Below are 22,076 nucleotides of genomic sequence, written 5' to 3' on the forward strand. Positions count from 1 at the left end.
TTGCATTAATTTGATATTCAGCTCTTCAGGTGGAAGCAATGTTGGAGAAAGGGTACTGGCACAGCTCCTCACAGAATTAGATGGCATAGAAGAATTACGTGGTGTAACAGTTGTAGCAGCCACTAACAGACCAGATATGATTGACAAGGCAAGAGTTTATGTAACTTTGTAATGTATTTTTAGTTTTCTTCTCTGCAAATCTCTGACAGGCATAATTAAATTTGACATTTTCACGAATAGTAGTAGTAATGGCAAATGATGAAAGAAAGCAAGCTTATATAGCATCAGCCAAAAAAAAAACCCTACACAGTTCACCCATTTATCCTCCAAGAATTTGTCTAGTTCTTCCTTGAATTTAGTCAATCCAACCACTTTCACAACAACAGATGGAAGCCTGTTCCAACAGTTAACCACCTACTGGCTGAACACAAACTTCTGCACATCTATCCTGCAACCATCCTTCCTCAACTTGAATTTATGCCCCCCCCATGTAGTGTAGTCTCATCAAGTGGAAGAATGCCATTAACATTCAGCTTACTCGGTTCATTCAAGGCTTTAAACAACTCAATGAGATCTCCCCACTAGTGCTGACATGTTGCTAGGGCAGATCATGGGGTTTTACCAATGATATACAGAAACTTTGCCAGCAGGGATAAGGAGCTGATTATTTCTTTGCATAAAGCCATGGTTAGGCTGTACTGAATACAGGCCTCCAGGCCTATATTCAGTACTCAAAGTACAGCCTAACCATGGCTTTATGCAAAGAAATAATCAGCTCCTTATCCCTGCTGGCAAAGTTTCTGTATATCATTGGTAAAACCCCATGATCTGCACTGCCCAGAGAATATCATGTCTGTTTGCATAATTACTCCAGGTCATTTTCATTCTCCACTAGCCTGTGTGTAGTACCACACAGTTGATCAGTTACTCTGGGGTTATTGCTGCCCATGTGCAGTACCTTGCATTCGTCAATGTTAAACTTCAACTGCCAGTTTTCAGCACAATGACCCAATTTCCCTAGATCTTGTTGCAGTAGCTCACCCTGCCAACCTTCGTATCATCTTAGACATTAAGCCTGAAAACAACAAGGAGCCCACTGATAACATCAGTCCACAAAGAGCAGTGTCCATTGATTACTACTCTCTATCTTCTCCCGCTCAACCATCCCTTTATCCATAGCAGAAACTTGCCCTTAATGCCACATTTCTCCAGTTTGTGCAGCAGTGTTTTATGTGCAACAGTATCAAAAACCTTCCTGAAATCCAAGTATACGATGTCAAAATTATTTTTTGTATCCAGTTCCTTGGTCGCTGTACCATAGTAACTATCAGATTGGTTAGACAAGACTGCCCCTTAACAAATCCATGCTATGATTGCAGTATAATTGCATACTGTCCAGATAGTCCTGCATTATTTCTTTAACCAGTGATTCCATTATTTTTCCTGGAAAAGACAGGCTACCGGGTCTGTAATAACTCATGTTGCCTTTTGATCCCTGTTTATGAATTGGGGGTACATTCACACATCTCTATTCCATAGGGCTCCTCCCCTGAATTCAAGGATGCTATCATAATTATGGCTAAGGGTTTGCTTACCTCCTTTGCTGCCTCTCTTAATATAACTGGATATAATCTTTTTTATGTCCTTCCTCAACTATTTCTCCTCCACTTTCCTTTCAGTTATCACAATGTCATTTAGCTCCTCATTAGAGTTTAATAAACTTCTGTGATCTCCTTCCCTAAAGAATACCTCATGTGTGAATGTAGATGCAAAATACCTATTCAATTTGTCTGCAACCCGAGCGGGGTCGTTATTAGTTAACCCATAGACATTGTGGCCCAAATGTGATTCAACACCTTCCTTCTAATGTTAGTATAAGCATAGAAGTCTCTGCTGTTTTTCTTTGCATTCTTTACCAGAGACTTCTGATAATCTGTTTTAGCTTGCCTAACTTCCTTTATAACTTTATTACAGACTGATTTATGAGGAGTTTCTGAAAAATAAGGTAACACATTTTTTCTCTCAATGTTTAATAATACGAAGTTGAAATTACACACCAAGAAATAAGTGAACATGCACACTTCTCTACAAATTCTCCAGTTTTATTGATTAACTTGTTCCAACAATGGATCAGTTTATCAATACCAGTACTAAAGAAGTCCGTGCCCACATGCAGTAACCAGCATCACACTGCCTGATGAACTTCCTCATCCATTGTGAAATGCTTTCCTGAACGGTATTTTTTCAGAGGGTCAAACAAATGGAAGTCTGAAGGCACTAAGTCTGGACTGTAGGGGAGATGTGACAGTGGTTGCACCAGAATCATTTCCCAACGATTACGGTGCAATCACTCCCGAGTGGTGTGGGCAGTGTAGAGTTGCATTGCCATGCAACAAAATCAAGGGGCTTGTCAGGAGTCCTGGTCGTTTGCGTCGAATGTTGGCTTTCAGTTTTTCCAACATTGCACAGTAAAGCTATACATTGATTGTTTCTCCCTTCAGCAAGAAATCCACCAACAGAATGCCTTGGCGATCCCAAGAACACTGCAGCCATGACTTTTCGGACACTGGGAATAGTTTTGAATTTTTTGCACACAGGAGATTGTGGATGTTTTCAGGTCATGGAGTCTTGTTTGCTCTCCGGGGTAAAGTGATGAACCAATGTTTTGTCTGCTGTGACTATGTGAATGAGAAAATCCTCTCCTTTGTCACTGTATCGCAACAGCTTCTCCAGACACATCCCCATGCGTTTTGCTTTGTCTTCCTCTGACAATTGTCAGAGCACCCAGCGGCAGCATACCTTTCGAAAGCCAAGGACATTGTGAACAATTTTTTGAACAGTTGACTTGCTCACGTTCACTAATTGTGCAATTTCGTGCAGTTTCACTCGCCTACTTTCAAGAACAATGCCCTCAATGCGCGAAATGTTGTCTTCTGTCTTGCTCGATGAAGGCCTGCCCGCTTTAAATTCATTGCACCAAAAAACACCTGCTTCTTTGTCATCACCTTTTCGCCATACGCAACAACCAGTTCACGGTGAATGTCACTTGGTGAAGACCCTTTTGCTTGCAAAAAGTGAATAACTTCACGAATACCTGTTTTGGATCACACTCACACGGTAGCTGCCATTTTGCAACTGCAATCTGCTGTGAGTTGACACGACAACGCTGCACTAGCGATCTTTTTGAACGTTATTAATGGGTCTACCTGTCCATTGCATTTCATCTCATTTCCTTTCACCATTATTAAGAAAAAAAATGTGTTATCTTACTTTTCGGAAACCCCTCTTATATCTACCATAGGCTTCTGTATCACCTGGTAATTTATATTAAAGATATCCACATATTCATGAAAGGTATGTAGATATTTGTGAATATCGACTCGAATTTGTAATATCAAATTTGAGAAGCCCAGGAAAAAAGTCTGTATATTATGAGTCTAGGAAAATTTACCGCCAGCAATTTACCGCCGCGTCAGTTTATCGCATTTTACCATCTAGAAGCAATGAGATGTGTTTGGTTAAATCATAAAAAGTTATTTTTTATTTAAGTTTCTGCCTTAAGCTATGATTAACATATTTTTTGGAATTCTATGAACTATGAGGGAATAGTGTGGAAATATGTAATTTAATAGGTAGATTATGTATTTTAATAGTTACATGTATCACAAAAATAGTAAAAAATCCATTATTTGAACAATATAACAATTGGTTAATTTTAAAATAAACTAATTATAACATTAGGTATGGCATAGTACACTGCAAAAATTTAAAATGAATGTTTATGGAATTTTCAGAATCAGTCACGTTGGGATAATTAATTACTAAGAAACTGCAATATTTACAACACAGTATGTAAATTATTAATAAGAAACATTATGCGCTATACCTCTTAGATAATCAACAATATCACCCCATTCCTCATCCATGTCTGTCCCTCGGGAATTCATGCTGAGGGACATAGACCATAATCTACCATGCTGGTCCAGTGTGGGTTGGCAGATCGACCGTATTTAGCAGTCAGGGGCTTGAACCTCGGTCTACTCAAAGAGCATGTGCTACTGCACTCCCGCTCCTGACCACTCGGCTATCTCTACAAGCTCTTCCAGAACTATTTCACAGAGCGCACTATAGTGGTTAAATCCAATCTTCTGCAGATAACTAGACCAACCTCTCGGGGGTGCCCACAAGGGTCTGTCTTGGGGCCCTTTGTGTGGAACATGGTCCTGCACAGCTGGCTTTCTAAATCTTTTGAAGGATGCAAAATTGTGGCGTTTGCAGATAACCTGACTATGGTTTTTTTCTGGGAAATCACGCTCCGACCTTGAAAACAAAGCAGATCTTGTCCTAGCAGATCTCTACTCCTGGACAGTTCTCAACAAGCTTCAAATCAGTACTAGCAAAACAAAAATGATGCTTTTTAAATCAAAGCTTGACCTACGCCGCCCACCACAAATCAAGATCTCCGGAAAACAGCTTCCTATTGTGACACAGGCTAAAGTCCTAGGTGTGGTCATCGACCAAAAGCTGAGCTTCCTTCCACATCTACAATACCTAGGGGTAAAAATGAAAAGATTTTCAGCTGCAATCATGAGGATCTCTAAGAGCAACTGGGGACTCTCCAACAAAACACTCTCTCTGTATTATAAAGCCGTTTTCATCTCCATTGTGACCTATGCAGCAGGAGCGTGGTTTCACTGGGTTCAACGAGTACATATAAAAATCAAGGTCAACTCCATTCAACATGCTATCCTCCTGGCCACACACACACAGATTATGCCGAATAGTGTCTACAGCTGCCATCCAGGTGATAGCTGGAACTCTGCCGCTTGATCTATTTGTAATCTTCAGAGGGCGTAACTTCAGAATTAAAAAGAAAATACCAATGAAGATACAGGGCCTAGAACTAAATCTCAATGCTGACCTGAAAGCAGAAAGAGCTCGCTGTTATAACGAACTCATCAACATTTGGCAGTCTAGATGGAACACCTCACACACAGGCTCCATTACCAGAAAATTCCTCCCTGATGTCACTTTTACAACCTTGAAAACGGTAAAGACCTGGCTTTCTCTCACCTTGGAATCCTCCTACTTGGTTACTGGACATGGGTCCCTCAACGAAAAGTTACGTCTATTGGGTTTGCTACCAACAGTTTCTGCGGCAGGTCAGAGAATTGGAAACATCTTCTTTTCGAATACAGGTTGTACAATGACTTAAGAACGACCCTGCTGCAGGCTGTGCCAGGTATCTCAGAACAGCAACCAGAGCTTCTACTCCAAACACCTGACAATCTAAAGGCATTCCAATTCTATGCATCCCAAGTCTTTGAGTGCAGGAAGCAGAGCTACATAGTTGTTACTGCACCTAACAATACCTCTTCAGTGACTTAAGGGTTCTATATTCACATGCCACCATCTTCTTTTTTCTTTTTTTTTTTCACGTACTGTCTGGAGTTCCCACTCTAGTGCAGCCAGTTTATTTATTCATTTATTTTCATTTCATTCATTTATTTATTTTATTTTATTATATATATTTTTTTCTTTTCTTTATTTTTATTAAATTATTATTTTTCTTATTTAATGCTATTCACGTGCTCTGCCCTGAGTTCCCACTCTAGCGCAGCCAATTTTATTTACTTATTTTATTATTTTATACCTTTTTTTTTTTTTCCATGCGCTCTGCCTTGAGTTCCACTCTTAGTGCAGCCAATTTATTTATTTATTTTATTATTTTCATGTTTATTTCTATTTTTTTTTTTTTAATCCACGCACTCTGCCTTGAGTTCCCTAGTGCAGCCAATTTATTTATTTATTTTATTATGTTAATGTTTATTTCTTTTTTTTTTTCCATGCGCTTTGCCTTGAGTTCCCACTCTAGTGCAGCCAATTTATTTCATTGTTTTTTGTTATTATTATTATTCCTTTATTTTTTATTATTATTATTTTTTATCATTATTTAATATATTTTTTGATTATTATTTAATATATATTTTATATTTTGATTATTATTTAATATATATATATTTTTTATTATTATTTAATATATATATATTTTGATTAATTAATTATTTATTTTATTTTATTTATTTTTTTATTTAATTTTTTTTTCCCTAACTGCACCACAGGTGGTGTTTTTTTTTTTTTTTTTTTTTGGCTCTTCTTTCTTTATCTCCTCCCTTAGGAATGGGCCCCCCCCAGAGGAATCTGTCCCACCTTCTGGCAACATTAGGTGGGTCAGAGTCTCTCTTGAGACAGTACGTGTTTTGCTGGGACTGGCCCACCTTCCCGTGGTGTGGACGAGTACCCAGAATCATCTGTCCAGGTGACTGATGCTTCTGGGTAGCCAAGCGGCCAGAACATAACAACAGAACACACACAGAATACACACAAACGTACATCACACACATACCTGGCCCATTTGTAGTGATACTGTTCTTCACAGAGACACGAAGCGGTATCACAAAGAAGTATCACAATCGCGATACTTCTTTTTTTGGTTGCCCGGATCACTTCTGATCCGGGCAACGATTCCATTCTGATGGGATCCTTCCACTTGTTCAGATTACGAACCTAAGGGGGCATAAATTCAAATTAAGAAAAGACAGATGTAGAATAGATGTGCAGAAATTTGCCTTTAGCCAGCGGGTGGTTAATTGCTGGAACAAACTTCCATCTGTCGTTGTGGAAGTTGACAGGTTAAATAAATTTAAGGAGGAACTGGACAGGCATTTGGAGGGAATGGTGTGATTTTTTTTTTTTTTTTTTTTGGCTGATGTTGCATAAGCTCATACACTTGCTTTCTTGCATCACATGCCACTACTACTACTACTTCCACTTAAATATTGTTCAATGCACATTTTGTTAATACTTTGTTCTTTTTTAATGCAATCGATAAATTTCCAACTGTTGGGATGATAAGCAGCGACTTGTTCCTCAAATCTTCTATGCCACCCTTCAACAGAATTATTCGTTCTTGCTAATCCTTCAAGAACAAGCTGGTTTACGTTCCACATTTCATGGGAATACTTTGGTGGTCGACGAAGATTTCGTCTGGTTGGGCGTCCAATCCGTGTATCCTCAAAATAATCAACAACTTCTTGCGATTCTGGAGGAAAAACGTCATTTTCACACAAATGTTAAAAAAATGACCATCACAATTGGAGTGGGCACAAATGCAATTGCTGCCAAAATTTGCATATTTAAAGCAAAATTAGCATCAGTTTCATAACGTTGTTTCAATCCATTATTCTGAATGGAACGAAAAATACATTGTGAAAAGTGGAAAAAACAACCACGTTGCGAAGCATCAGGAAAAACTCTTCTGGCCATCATCGCCATCTCAAAATCTATAGTTATTGATTGCGGGGACATAGCCGGTTCCAATACTTTCAGCTGCTGTAGTAGAGATACATACGTTTCCTCAGGCTTGTTAGGCAATAATGCATAAACTAATCGAGGCGATATTTTGTCCTTGACTCCATGTATCGTATACAGCTGATAAAAAAGTAAGGGAACTATTTTTGTGATACATGTAACTATTAAAATTCATAATCTACCTATTAAATTACATATTTCCACACGTGTTTTTTTTTTATTTCCGTACTATTCCCTCATAGTTCATAGAATTCCAGAAACTATGCTAATCATAGCTTAAGGCAGAAACTTAAATAAAAAATAACTTTTTATGATTTGACCAAACACATCTCATTGCTTCTAGACTGTAAAATGCGATAAACTGATGCGGCGGTAAATTGCTGGCAGTAAATTGTTTATGCGATAAACTGACGCGGCGGTAAATTGCTGGCGGTAAATTTTCCGGACCCCGTATATTATGTATGTCTGTGTTTATATAATGTTACTTGTTTCTTTAGTTATTATTGTCAGGTGCCAGTGAATAGTAGATGGAAGAAAAGTTTCAGAACTGCAAAGTCTATTTAATATGTCATTTTTGAAAAATAAAACTACACCCTGCACTAAAAAATCAAGATAGTTATGAATTTGATTCCCATTGAGACAAAATGTGTGTAAAACTGGAGAAATGTATGACCTATATAAATTTTTTGTATCTCTCAGGAAATGGACATAAAATTTTCATAAAAGGCATACAGATGGTGCACCTTCTTCTGGAAATAGACTTTCTTTTACAAGTCCTCCAAATATGCCTCTGGGGTTGGGTATATTCATAATGTAATTTTAAGTATTTTTCAGCAACCGTATGTTGAAATGACGAAATAAAACGAAAGCCAAAATTTTGATAACTTTATAATTAAACTTACAATAAATTGCTATTTACAGTGAATATAAAACAAACAATTAAAATTTCATAAAATACACTAAAATATACCAGCTTAAAAGTGATAAAATATCTGTAAAACAGATTAAAATACAGTAAAATATACCAGGTTAAAAGCGATAAAATATCTGAAGCTTTCAGAGGCTCAGCCTTCTTTCTCAACAGTACACTTTTTTACTTTACAGTGCACCTTTAAATACTCGCAGGTTCACGGCACATGTCACGTGATTTGTGGCACATGCACTGTTCTCGTGCGTGTCGGAACCAGAAGTGGCTCGGGAGCGTGTCAAGTGGAAGCGTTCATCTCCTCTAAGGATCACTGCCTCAAAGAGAGGATGGATACGCATACCCCCTGTCTCTATTAATATTGTTCTCAATGGAACTAATCTGCAAGCTCTCGGGCCACTTGTGTGGTCCCAAAACCTATGCGCTCAGTCAATAGCTGCTTCGTCCGGGGAGATATGGCGCTGCTTCTCCCAAAAGTGTTCAGCCACGGTGGATTTTCTGTAGTCCACATTCCTTATCGACTTTGTGTGCTTCCCCAGACGATCCTTGAGACGCCACTTTGTTTCCCCCCACATAATATTAATGTTAGTTGTAAATAATGTTAATGTAAATAACATTAATGTTATGTGGGGGAAACAAAGCGGCGTCTGGGGGAGCACACAAAGGCGATAAGAAATGCGGACTACAGAAAATCCGCCGTGGCCGAACACTTTTCTGTTCTTTGAGCAGACATTTTTCAATGACATTAGCTTGAATTTTTGAGTAACAGGTGCAAAAAATCTTTGCACTGGAAAATAAAGTGCACCTACTGACCACTTTGTTTCTGGTTCATAATGGTGATACTGTGCTTCTTTGGTGCTATAACTAAGTAATGCATCACTACACAATTACCAATAATGGAAAAGTTTCTGAAAAATATTGTATTGATTGATAAATGTCTAATGTTGAAAATGTCAGCCATCTGATCAGTGGGTATCCCTCAGTTATCCTTTACCCAAACATACATTTAACTTCTGACCTAGCCATTCCTCACCTTTAGTGGCAGTCTTCAGTGAATTGTTTGCACCTTCATTTTACTGCTAGTCGTCAAGTGCAAATATTTTTTCTACATATTGTGTGCATCTGATATGTGGAAAAATAACTGAGGATTGAATTCTTTGGTCTCCAACTATTTGCAGTAGTTTGGAACTAAAGAATTCAGTTTCCTACATCTCTTCAACTTGATAGCTTTCCTGGGAGATTTTTGTAGTACTCTCCAGTGATGCTGTTGCCTTTTGAGGTATCTGGAAGGATGATACCTTTAGAATCTTGGAAGACTGACATGACCTTGTTGACAGACAGCCGAACTTCGACTTTTTTGGAGGTTAGTACAAGCAAATTTCCATTGTTTGTTCATATATTTTGTTTATGTGTCTTAGTGATTTACCCAAAAACAAAACAGATGAGCAAACAATGGAAATTCTTCACCAAGCCTCTAAAGAGCCAACATATCAAATTGTGATGATGGATGAAAGAGAGTATTCTTATTTTTAAATATTATTTGCAGTTTACTACTTTTAGTCCATGAAAAAATGGGTGCTATTTCTCTCTCCTAACACTGCCACTCATTCAGTAAACTTTGTAACATAGCACTCACTTCTCTACATAAGCTGGTCATAGAGCACTTGCATGAACCATTAACCAATTTGAAGTTATTTTAGACCACATGTGTGTGTGAGAGAGAGAGTCCAGTATGTTGGTATAACTGGAAAAATGTGTTTGCATACAGTTGTGAAAATTTACTCTTTGTTTTGTGGAAATGAATGTATTTTTTATGCATAAAAATTAAAGTAACTTTATCATCATCATCAGCCATTTTCAATCCACTGCATGAATTGAAAGAATGAAGGCCTCTCCAGCAACTTTCCAGTTCCTTCTGTTTTGAGCACTGGCCATCCATTTACTGCCCAAAAACTCATGAATTTCATCTATCCATCTCCGCCTTTGTCTTCCAGGTTTTCTTCTAGCTCCTCTTGGGTACCATTCTGTTATTTTCTTAGTCCATCTGTCATCATGTCTTCGAGCTATGTCTCCTGCCCAAGACCATTTTAGTTCTTTAGTTTTCATAAGAATGTCCTTTACTTGAGTTTGCTGCCTAATCCATGTGTTTCTCTTTTTATCTAACAGTCTGATTCCCAATATAATTCGTTCCATTCTTCGCTGTGTAGTTCTCAGCTTCTCTTCCATTCTTTATTGAGTGCACAAGTTTCACTTCCATAAGTTATGGTGGGGAGTATACATTGGTTCATTATTTTACGTTTCAGACAAACTGGGATATTGCTCTTCAGTATGTGACTATATTTCCTGAATGCTATCCATCCAAAATTTATTCTTCTCTTGACTTCCAGCCATTTATCATTATTACAGCTAATAACTTGTCCCAGATAAGTATATGACTCCACCTTTTCTATTACTGCTCCTTCAATCATTATTTCCCTTTCTGTGGCATACTTGTTCATCATTACTTTTGTCTTAGCCATATTCATCTTTAGTCCAAAATCCTTACTAACTGTGCATAACTGATTTAAGATTTTCCTCTAATTCTTTGGGATCATGGCTTATGACCACAATGTCATCTGCAAATCGTAAATGGTTTAGGTACTCTCCGTTCACATTGACTCCTTTCTGCGACCAGTCTAATCTTCTGAAAGCTTCCTCGAGGGCAGCAGTAAACAGCTTCGGAGATATTGTGTCTCCTTGTCGAACTCCTTTCTCGATTTTAAATTTCCTACTGTCTTTGTCTAGTCTAATAAAGGAGGTAGCACTCTCATATATTTTCTTCAAAATCATAATATATGGGGTATCTATGCCTTGTCTTTCCAGTGCCCTAAACATTGCCTTATGCTGTATGGAGTCAAATGCCTTTTCATAATCCACAAATGCCAGGCATAATGGTGTTTTATATTCATTTGCTTTCTCCATTAGCTGTGATATTATGTGAAGGTGATCCATAGTTGAGAATCCTGTCCTAAAGGCAGCTTGCTCTTTCGGTTGATTCTCATCAAGTATTCTTTCTAATCTGTTAGTAATGACCCTTGTGAACAACTTAAAGATGTGGGATAACAAGCTAATTGGTCTGTAATTTACAATTTCTGATTTATCTCCTTTCTTATGCAGCAAAACTATGATTGCATTATTCCACTGCTTAGGCGTCACACCTTTTCTAATGCACTTTGTGAAGAGCCTTGCCAGTTTTTGCGTTATGTCTCTTCCTCCCAATTTTAACAACTCTACAGTAACTTCATCTTCCCCCGGGGCTTTCTGATTCTTCATTTTCTTCAATGCATGTTCTACCTCATCAGGAAGAATATCGGGTATGTCGTATGTGTTGCTACTTTGCAATCCATCTTCCCCACTGCTGGCATCATTCCCTCGCTCCTTGTATAATTCTCTATTGTAATCTTCTGCTATTTGAATTATACCTTCTCTGCTGTTTATAAGTACACCATCGCTATTCTTCAGTTTCAGTATCATTTGTCTTTCTGTATTACTGCTCATGGCTGCTGATTTAAATCCTTTGTTTTCCCTTAATGTTTGTTCTACTTTTCTTGTGTTAAATCTTCGTATGTCCTCTCTGAGTCTTTCTAATGGCTTTGCATAACTCAGTATACTCAATTTTCTCCCTGTCAGTGTTTTTCTTGATCTTCATTTGTCGTCTTCGGTTCATCATGACAAGTGTTTCTTGACTAATTTTTTCTTCTTTGGATTTCTTTTTCCCTATAGGTTTCTTGGGCTTTATCACTTTCAGAAAGTTGTAGTATTCCTCGTCGATATCTTGGTCCTGAGCAGTCTGCAGAAGCTCAAACTTGTTCTTAAGTTTCAGTACATACTGCTTTTTCTCCTCCTCTGTTATCTCAAAGACCTTTGTATTATTTACTCGAGTCAGATTTTTCCTTTCCTACATCTATATCAAGTGTACATCTTACCATTCTGTGATCACTTCCAACATTTACCTTGTTCAGGACGGTAACATCATTCACAATATATCTTCTGTTAGTGAGGATGAAGTCGATTTCATTAGTTGTTAATCCATTTGGACTCTTCCATGTCCACTTTCTGTTCACCCTTTTCTTGAAAAAAGTTTTCATTACTGACAGTCCTTGAGATTCTGCAAATTCCACAAGTCTTTCACCTCTTTTATTTCTTTCACCAATTCCAAAATTTCCTATAGTTCCTCTTTCTGCACTGTTTTGCCTTTTTCCAACCTTAGCATTGAAGTCCCCTATATTAATAGTGTAGTAGGTTTTCTGCTCATCTAGAAGACTCTCAATTTCGGTGTACATTTCTTCAACCTCTTCATCATCGATGTTGGTGTATAAATCATTATAATCTTTAGCTTGTACCTCTTAGAAATCTTGAGTATTAGTCTTGACACCCTTGGTGATGTACTTTTGAATTCCAAAATGTTGTTTTTAAAATCTTTATGGACCAGAAACCCAACTCAACCTTCACTCCTTTCACTGTTTCCATTGGTGTACAGCAGATTTCCACTTGATAAACTTATAAGTGATTCATTTCTTCTTCTTGTTTCAGCCAAACCGATGATATTCCAATTCACATTTTCTAATTCCTTTTCCAGCTCTAATATTCTGTCTTCACCAATGAGTGATCTTACATTATAACAGGCCAAGTTCAGTTTCCGTGCATAGCAGCCTGGTCGTACCCAGAGATCCTTAGCACCTCTGCTTCCACTCTGATCCTCTCGCTGCCGTAAGAGGGATAGTGAAAGCTGCTGGGGACTGAGGGCAATTTTTTTTGTTGTGCTGTCATATGCTGGAGGGTTTGGTCTTTTCCTCTTCACGCTGACCAGGCATCTTGAAGAGAACCACTCTACACGTTTGTTGCCAACTAAGTGACGTAACAGGGCTTACCATCGAGAAGGTGTGCATGAGTGGATTTTAGGGAGGCAGGCCAACTGGACTTCTCCTAAATCTTCTGTAATAGAGAGATATTGGATCCATCAGTGGATCCATCCACACTCAGCCTAAAACACTGAATGGATCCAATACTTAGAGGGGAACAGGATACCTGTTCCCCTCTAAGTAACTTTATGGAAGAGATTAACTATAAAGCTGCTTTAGGATCTTTTCTCTCATACTTAATACCACTTTGCCAAGCCAAGTTAAAAGACAAAAGTATAAAAGTTTTATCACATTTGAAATTTAACATTTCTAATATCTTGAAAACCAATGTTTTTTTGTTATTTTTCTTTTTGTTGTTGTTGTTATATTGTATTTATTTTAGTATATATTTGAGTGTAATATTTTCCTTTCAGTTAGCTTTCTTGATTAATATCTGCCATAAATAGTCACTTATTTATGTGCAGGGGGACAGAGTTTTGATTCCATACAACCATGGTAAAATTCCATAATTGTATTCAAACACTAGGAATTTTCTGTCTACCATCCTCAGCATTCTGAAGTGATATCAAGCTAGTCACTGGCTCACATAGTATAATTAGCAGGATCACTTTGGTTAATTACAAAAGCTGACTGAATCTATAACATAGAAAATAGATAAATGTTGCGCTTTTTTTTACATAAATTATAAATATTAGACAACAAATAGTATCCCAGGATATGGTCTCTCTCTCTCTCTCTCTCTCTCTCAACTACAAGATTATTAATAAATAATAATTTTCATAATTTTAAATGAGAATTATGAAAATTCTGCATAGTATTAATATGAGCATCTCTTGATTAATTAATACCGATCTGTTTTGAAATTGTAGACACTTTGAATTAACTTTAAATTAGGTGATTTTCTCTATAGTATGAATTAGGTGTTTTACCCTATAGTTTTATGTAAAGCTATTATTGATTTGAGAATGGGGAGCAGATATTTACAGATAAAATGTATATTGAATTAAGGAAGAGGTTAGTTAAGTGTTTTGTATGGAGTATCATGCTTTATGGGTTGACACATAGGCACTAAAGAAGGAGGATATTAGAAGAGTTAAAACACTTTGAAATGTGTTGGGCTGTTTGTTCCATTGCTGTTTGGTTTTTGGGAGCATTAGCAACTAAGGCTATATTGCTCCGAGGATATGCGATGGTCATTCCCTGACCTTTCCGCATCCTCCGTATTTGGTGGTCACGGGCTCAAACCCCAGTCTAATCAAGAAGCATTTCTTGTTTGTTATTTGGTTTTTAGGAGCATTAGCAACTAAGGCCATATTGCTCCGGGGATATGCGGTGGTTATTCCCTGACCTTTCCACATCCTCCGTATTTCGTGGTCACAGGCTCGAACCCTGGTCTAATCAAGAAGTGTGTGCTATGCACTGCTGCTCCTGCCCACATGGCTACAGAGGCACCAATGTGTTGGGAGGAAAGAGAGAAATGTAGATATAGGATTAGTGAGGAAATACTAAGAATGTTAAGAAAAAAATAGAAACATGGTAAAGCTATAAGAAAAGGAAGAAAAATTGGAGTAGACATGTATTCAGTGGAACTGCTTGTTAAGAGATGTAATTGAACCAAACGTTATGGGCATGAGACCAAGAGGAAGAAAACAAATTGGAATATTGGATGTTTTGGTAGAAGCTGATTAATATCTATGACTATGGTTAAGTCTTTATATGCTTTTATTGTTTTTATTTATTTATTTATTTTTTTATGTGAACCCCAAACACGAGAGGTATTAGAAACTATAGTACTTAGTACCGTGCTTGGGTTGGAGGTTAAGAAGACGAAAGAAGATATTTGTTGACATTGGACTTGAACTTCTGTGGATTGTAATTTTCAGGAAATACCTATGAAGGAAGGTTGTTCCAGAAAACGGCAGTTGAATGAATAAATGAGGAAGATGAAAAGTTGGTTCTGTGTGTTTGAAGTTAGACAGTAAATGGATGTTGGCTGGTGGCGGCACATGTTCGGACTGTTTTGAAAGAGAGAGCAGGAATTATAGAAGCCAATTCAGAAGAACAGTGCCCATGGAAGTATTTGTAGAAGAGGCATGCAGCAGAAACAGTGCGTCTATGAGACAGCGAGTGGAGAGACTCTGTTAGAGATGAATCATTAATTAACCTAACTGCCCTCTTCTGAATGGAATCAAGAAGCCTGAGAGAGGTTTTGGGGGCACAACCCCAGATGTGGGAACAGTATTCCATGGCAGGGCGGATTTGCAATTTATACAGAGTGAGCAGCTGTTTGGAAGAAAAGTAACGCCAAGAGTGAAAGAGAAAACCGAGTTTTTTAGATGCAGAGGAAGCAATATATGTAATGTGCTTGTGCCAAGAGAGATTAGAAGTCAGGGTAATCCTCAAAAGAGATATATCCTTTTGCCTAGAAATCGGAGTGTCACTAAAGATAAGCATAGGAGCAGAAGAATCCTTATTGCGAGATATAAGACAAGACTGAGTTTTAGAAGGGTTGAAATCAACTAAGTTGTCTTTGCCCCACTGGAGAATTACCTGAAGATCGGCATTTAAGGAATTGGTAACAGATTTTCGAAAAGTTGAAGCGGATTGAGCAGGACAAGGTTTCTCAAAATGGAAAGTTGAATGCAATGTGCTATCATCTGCAAAACTATGGATAGGATTTCCAGTCAATGGAAGAAGGTCATTATTATACAAGAGGAAAAGAGTGGGGGAAAGAACTGAACCTTGGGGGACACTGGCATTAGTGGAGAAGTTCGAAGACAGAGAGCCATCTACCATCACCCTCAGTGAGCGATCAGAGAGAAAACTGGATAACCAATTATTTAAAACAGTTGGCAAACCATAAGATGGAAGCTTGTTTAGAAGACCTTTATGCCAAACTCAATCAAAAGCCTTTGAGATGTCAAGAGCAACTACTTGAGTTTCACCGAACCTTTCCATTGAATTAGTCCATAAATGGGTAACATAAACCAGAATATCACCAGTGGATCGACACTGACAGAATCCATACTGGTGATCGTTGATCAGACGGAAGGTTTCTAGATAGTTTAAGAGTTGGCGGTTAATTGATTTCTCCATTACTTTAGAAAGAGTAGAAGTAATTGCAATGGGACGATAATTGGATGGGAGGTATTTGTCACCCTTTTTAGGAACTGGCTGGATATGAGAAAATTTCCAAGCAGAAGGAAAAATACCTTTGGAATAAGAAAGTGAAAAAAGGTGGCAAAGAATAGGAATAAATTCAGGAGCACAGGTTTTGAGAACAAGCGGAGGAAATACCATCAGGACCTGGTGCTTTCTTAGCATCAAGATTCATCAAAATCCTTCTGATATCCTTTTGACGGAAGACACAGGAGGCATTGAATGGAGCGTGTTGGGAATGGTGGGAGGTGTTTTTTTCCAAGATCATTAATACATGAGCTGGAAGAAAAATGGGATGCTAGCAGGTCAGCTTTATCCTTGGCTGAAGTGACAACAGAACCATCTGGTTTGGACAGAGGTGGCAGCAGAGATGGGCAAAAGATGCGGCCAATAGCTTTGGCAAGAAACCAGAATGCTCGGCTACCATTAGGGCAAGAAGCAAGTTTTCTACTCTTTGCCTGTTCAAACTCTAGTTTGGACTGATTAATAACTGCTTTACAATTGTTGCAAGTTTTGGTGTAGGCAGAAAATGAAACTGAAGAATTAGAAACAAGCCAATTACAATATGCAACATTCTTCTCTTCGACAGCCTTAGCACATTTATTGGAAAACCAAGGTTTAGATAAAGGACGAGATTTTAAAGTGGAGTGTGGGATAAAGGATTCCATTCCTGCAAGAATAATTTCACTGACATGATCTGAGCAAACGTTGACATCAGATGTTTTGAAACAGTAATCTGACCAAGGAAAAGAAGAAAAGATGTCTCGCAGGTCATTCCATTTTGCATTCTTGTAATGCCAAACAACACGAGGTTGGGAATTGCCATGAGATAAAAATTTCATTGGAAATGAGACAATAACCAAGTTGTGATCTGAAGTGCCTAAAGGACCTCTCACTTCGACCGTGTACTTAAAATTGTTTGTGAGAAAAAGATCAAGCGTATTGGCTGTATGATTAGGATTGTCCGGTATTCTTGTAGGTAAATGACCAATCTGTGCTAGGTCATTAGTAATTGCAAAAGCCCAGCATCTCCTCCTGCTTGGTCGGTGTGACTAGAAAACGGAAGCCAGCTGGAGTTGTGAACATTAAAATCACCAAGGAAAATTACCTCACTGTTAGGAAAGTTGGGCTGGAGAAAATCAAGTTGCAATGAGAGGAAGTCAAAGAGCTCCAAGTGGTTGGTTGGTGGAGTTGGGAGAACGGTAGAGAGACAACAGATGAATTTGACACAATGAGGTAGAGAGATTTTAAGCCAGAGAAGATCAAAGAGAGGAGATTCCAAATTGCCAAGTCTCTGACAGGGAATATCAGAACGGACATATGCACAAGTACCACCTTTGAGGCGAAAGGAATCATACCTCAAATAATTTGGACATCTGAGATGAGCAGTAGTTGAATCAACTGATAACTCAGATTCAGTCAGAAAAAAGTACATGAGGTTTGGAAGACTGCAAGTGGAAATGGACATCGTTGAGATTGGAATTGAGACCACGTATATTTGTGAAATGAATTAGGAAGTCCTTGGGAGGTTTAGATCTTTTCGCAGTAAGCTTGCTCTATTATTTTGACAATTCATGGTGTATTCACTAGTAAGAAAAAGTGGGTGGGACATGCTGTATGAAGTAATGAAATTTTTGGATATGGCATACATGTGGTAAGAATATACCCAGATCCTTGACATAACGTGGCCTCGACAATGCTCCCCGCATACACACTACTCGGACTCCCTCCAGTCACTATCTGGCAGAGTAGAAGTAGCAAGATTATACACTAGCTGATCCGGAAGCCTCCTAGAGAATTACCAATGGGTTCGGTCTGATGTACTAACTAGCGGCCGGCCTCCGAACACCGTTTTAGAGCTGTACCCTCGAAATGTAATGAATATTGGATCTCGGCACAAAGTTCATCATAACCTCAAAAGTCATCAATTATACTGCATGATGGAAGAGATAGGGAAGGGTTGACCGGAACTTAGCTCTAGAGACTAAACATGGGTTCCACCACTTCAAGCCTCCAATAAGCAAAATGGTGGTATTTCACCGGTTGATGAGAGTCATCTACCACCTAGTACTGCCTGGTAACATAGAGGGGCGGCGTTCCTCCATGTGGTGTGGGCGCCGCACCTCGACCCCTGCTTACGTTGGTTCACACCTGGGTGGTCACCCACCATGTACTTGTGCATGGAGGTTATACCCAGGATTACTAACAGTCCCACCATCGTGAAGGTGCAAGCAGAGGATATGCCTGTTACAGACCGTCCGGACTTCGCCGAAATTGGGTCCACTTGACTTGAGTGTCACCCGAATATCAGTTTCATCAGCATTTTAGACTCCCAGGTAGCAAGTATAGCTTGTCTGCCATATCTGAGAGAATGTCTGTGACAACCTCACGGACCAAAGTCCTTATAAGTCTAAAAATTTTATCAATTTAAATTTTATATATTATTATTTAACAACTGATGTTTGAATTTTAAAAAATATAATTTGTTTTTGTTGTTGTAGGCTCTTTTACGTCCTGGTAGGTTAGACAGTATCGTGTATGTTCCGTTACCAAATTCAGCAACTAGGAATGAAATTATACAAATTGAAATGAAGAAAAGACCTATTGGAAAAGATGTATCTACAACTGAATTGGTTACCAGAACACATGGAAATTCTGGAGCCGAGGTAAAGTATCATTGTTTTCATTTTTGACTATTTCTATTTGCTTTCACTATGCATTTGATTGATCCTTTACCAGCTCTAACAGTTTTTGATTTTGCTGTACTTTCCCAGTGACACCAAATTCATTTTCGTTATTTTTTTTTTTTTTTTTTGAGTGTTAGAATTGTTGAAACTGGTTTTTTTTTTTTTTTTCATTAAAAAAAATTCACTCCATTACCTCTGTCTGAGAACTTTGTAGCTTATTCAGTAATAATAAACACCTTAAGTCCTGGGTAAAGGTTTACAGAAAATTAAGAGTTATTTTTTTAAACTAATTTATTCAAAATTTATTTTTAAAAAATTTATTCAAAATTATTTCCAAACTGTACAATAAAGACCTTAACACGAGGCTGGGGGGGAGTCAGATTTTACTCAGAATTTTCGATAATCACACAGTAAATCATTTCTCTTTCATGTTAGGAAATCATCTTAATGCACTCTCCCCAACATATACATGATGTTGGGGAGAGTGCATGCTGAAATGAAATTCTCTAGATAGATTCATAGCTATTTGGAGAAAACATCTGAAGAAAAGAAATCTGACTACAATCTTATTGCAGTGTTGAATGGCATAGTGTTCTTATTTTATTGGAATGAAGTTGGCATTGCTATTAAGAGGAATGATTCCTTTTTCAAAATTTTTTGGGATCCTTTTCCTTAATGCTGCATTCACCTTCATTGGCTAGAAATTGGAATAATACCGAGCATTTATTGTCAATACTTAATATCATTACTTTTTTAACTTAATATCATTACTTTTTTAACTTAATATCATTACTGTTTTATTGTCCATTGCTGATATCATGCTCTGCTTTGCTATTCACATATGAAACATGGGATTTTAGTGTAGCCTGATTGCTGCCCTAACAACATATGTATTCAAGACTACACAAAATCTAAAATTATGCCCTTCATATTTAACTTTATTAAGAACTAGTTAGGTTTTTATACTTCTCCTTTAATGAACAAAATGTGCAATTGGAACAGAAACATAAATGTTTCCCCTCATGAAGGAAAACACTTTTCAGGCTCCTTTTGGAGGAACTAGTAAACAATCTCCACCCATTTGATTCATAAACTGGAGCTCCCAAAGCAGTTATTGATCAAAATATTGCAGCACTACAGAAACAAAACAGTCCTCCTCGCTGTTTACCAAGAAAATAATGCTCCTGGAGCAAGTATTTGCTACCTGGGAGTCTAAAACGCTGATGGAACTGATATTCGGGTGACACTCAAGTCAACTGGACCCAATTTTGGTGAAATCCGGACGGTCTGTGATAGCCAAATCCTCTGCTTGCACCTTCACGATGGTGGCACTGTTAGTAATCCTGGGTATAACTTCCATACACAAGTACATAGTGGGTGACGACCCAGATGTGAACCAATGTAGGCAGGGGTCAAGGTGTGGCACCCACACCACATGGAGGAATGCCGCCCCCTCTATGCTTCCAGGCAGTACTAGGTGGTAGGTGACTCTCATCAACCGTTGCAATACCACCACTTTGCTTATGTGGTGGAACCCATGTTTAGTCTCTAGAGCTAAGTTCCGGTCAACCCTTCCCTATCTCTTCCATCATGCAGTATGATTGATGACTTTTGAAGTTATGACGAACTTTGTGCCGAGATCCAATATTCCTTACATTTCGAGGGTACAGCTCTAAAACGGTGTTCGAAGGCCGGCCGCTAGTTAGTACACCGGACCGAACCCATTGGTAATTCTCTAGGAGACTTCCAGATCAGCTAGTGTATAATCTTGCTACCTCTACTCTGCCAGATAGTGACTGGAGGGAGTCCGAGTAGTGTGTATGCGGGGAGCATCGTCAAGGCCACTTTATGTCAAGGATCTGGGTATATTCTTACCATATGTACGCCATATCCAAAAATTTCATTACTTCATACAGCATTTCCCACCCACTTTTTCTTACTATTCAATATACCATGAATTACCAAAAATAATAGTGTAAGATTATCTGCAAAAAGATCTAAACTTCCCAAACACTTCCTAGTTCATTTCACAAATATACATGGTCTTAATTCTAATCTCATTGATGTCCATTTCCACTTGCAGTCTTCCAAACCCAATGTACTTTTTCTGACAGAATCTCAGTTATCGGTTGATTCAACTATTGCTCATCTTAGTTGCCCACATTATTACCTTTATGATTCCTTTCGCCTCAAAGGTGGTACTTGTGCATATGTCCGTTCCGATATTCCCTGTCAGAGACTTGGTAATTTGGAATCTCCTCTCTTTGATCTTCTCTGGCTTAAAATCTCTCTACCTCATTGTGTCAAATTCATCTGTTGTCTCTACCGTTCTCCCAACTCCACCAATCAGTTGGAGCTCTTCGACTTCCTCTCTTTGCAACTTGACTTTCTCCAGTCCAACTTTCCTAACAGTGAGGTAATTTTCCTTGGTGATTTTAATGTTCACAACTCCAGCTGGCTTCTGTTTTCTAGTCACACCGACCGAGCTGGTCGAGATGCTGAGACTTTTGCAATTACTAATAACCTTGCACAGATTGTTCATTTACCTACAAGAATACCGGACAATGCGAAGTTAGCCTGTGCGGACGTTGCTCCTTAAAGCTCTTGAAACAGAGAAGTTTTTCCTGATTTATTTTCTGCTTTATTAGTTTAAATTGTCATATTAACTTATTTTCTAGAGTAGCTTTATATTCCTAGTTACGATACTTAGTTTAAAGTTTAACTTAGACAGAGATTTTGTAGATATTACTTAGTATCGGTAACGGTATCAAATCCACGTGTCACAAATTGAACGAGAGGTCTTTTTTTTTTTTAACCAAATTTAGTCGATTTATTAACCAATTGTTATATCAAATTATCTTCTATAAGTAGATTATAGACCTAGTTAGGATCCTTAGTTTATTCTAAATTGAGATAGCGAGATTTGAAAGCTAATCAATACTTACGAGTCCGTAGAAATACCGTTCGTGAATTCCCGCCATTTTTACACAATAGCATAAGCTTAGTGTAGTATAGTGCATAATATAATATTGT

At 38.1% G+C, this 22,076-nt stretch overlaps 1 protein-coding gene across 1 annotated transcript in view; it reads left to right on the top strand.

Moving 5' to 3' along the window:
* The window catches only part of LOC150079670 (ATPase family gene 2 protein homolog A-like), a 238,027-nt gene that overhangs the window by 186,059 nt on the left and 29,892 nt on the right, over window positions 1-22,076 (top strand). The window contains exons 11-12 of the mRNA XM_090383160.1: window positions 22-148; window positions 18,858-19,022. Coding sequence (XP_090239286.1) covers window positions 22-148; window positions 18,858-19,022 — 292 coding nt within the window. The remainder of the gene's footprint in view (window positions 1-21; window positions 149-18,857; window positions 19,023-22,076) is intronic.

Source organism: Mastigoproctus giganteus, chromosome 10 (assembly GCF_048544385.1).
Source record: "Mastigoproctus giganteus isolate SK-2022 chromosome 10, ASM4854438v1, whole genome shotgun sequence".
NCBI classification, from domain to species: Eukaryota; Metazoa; Arthropoda; class Arachnida; order Uropygi; family Thelyphonidae; genus Mastigoproctus; species Mastigoproctus giganteus.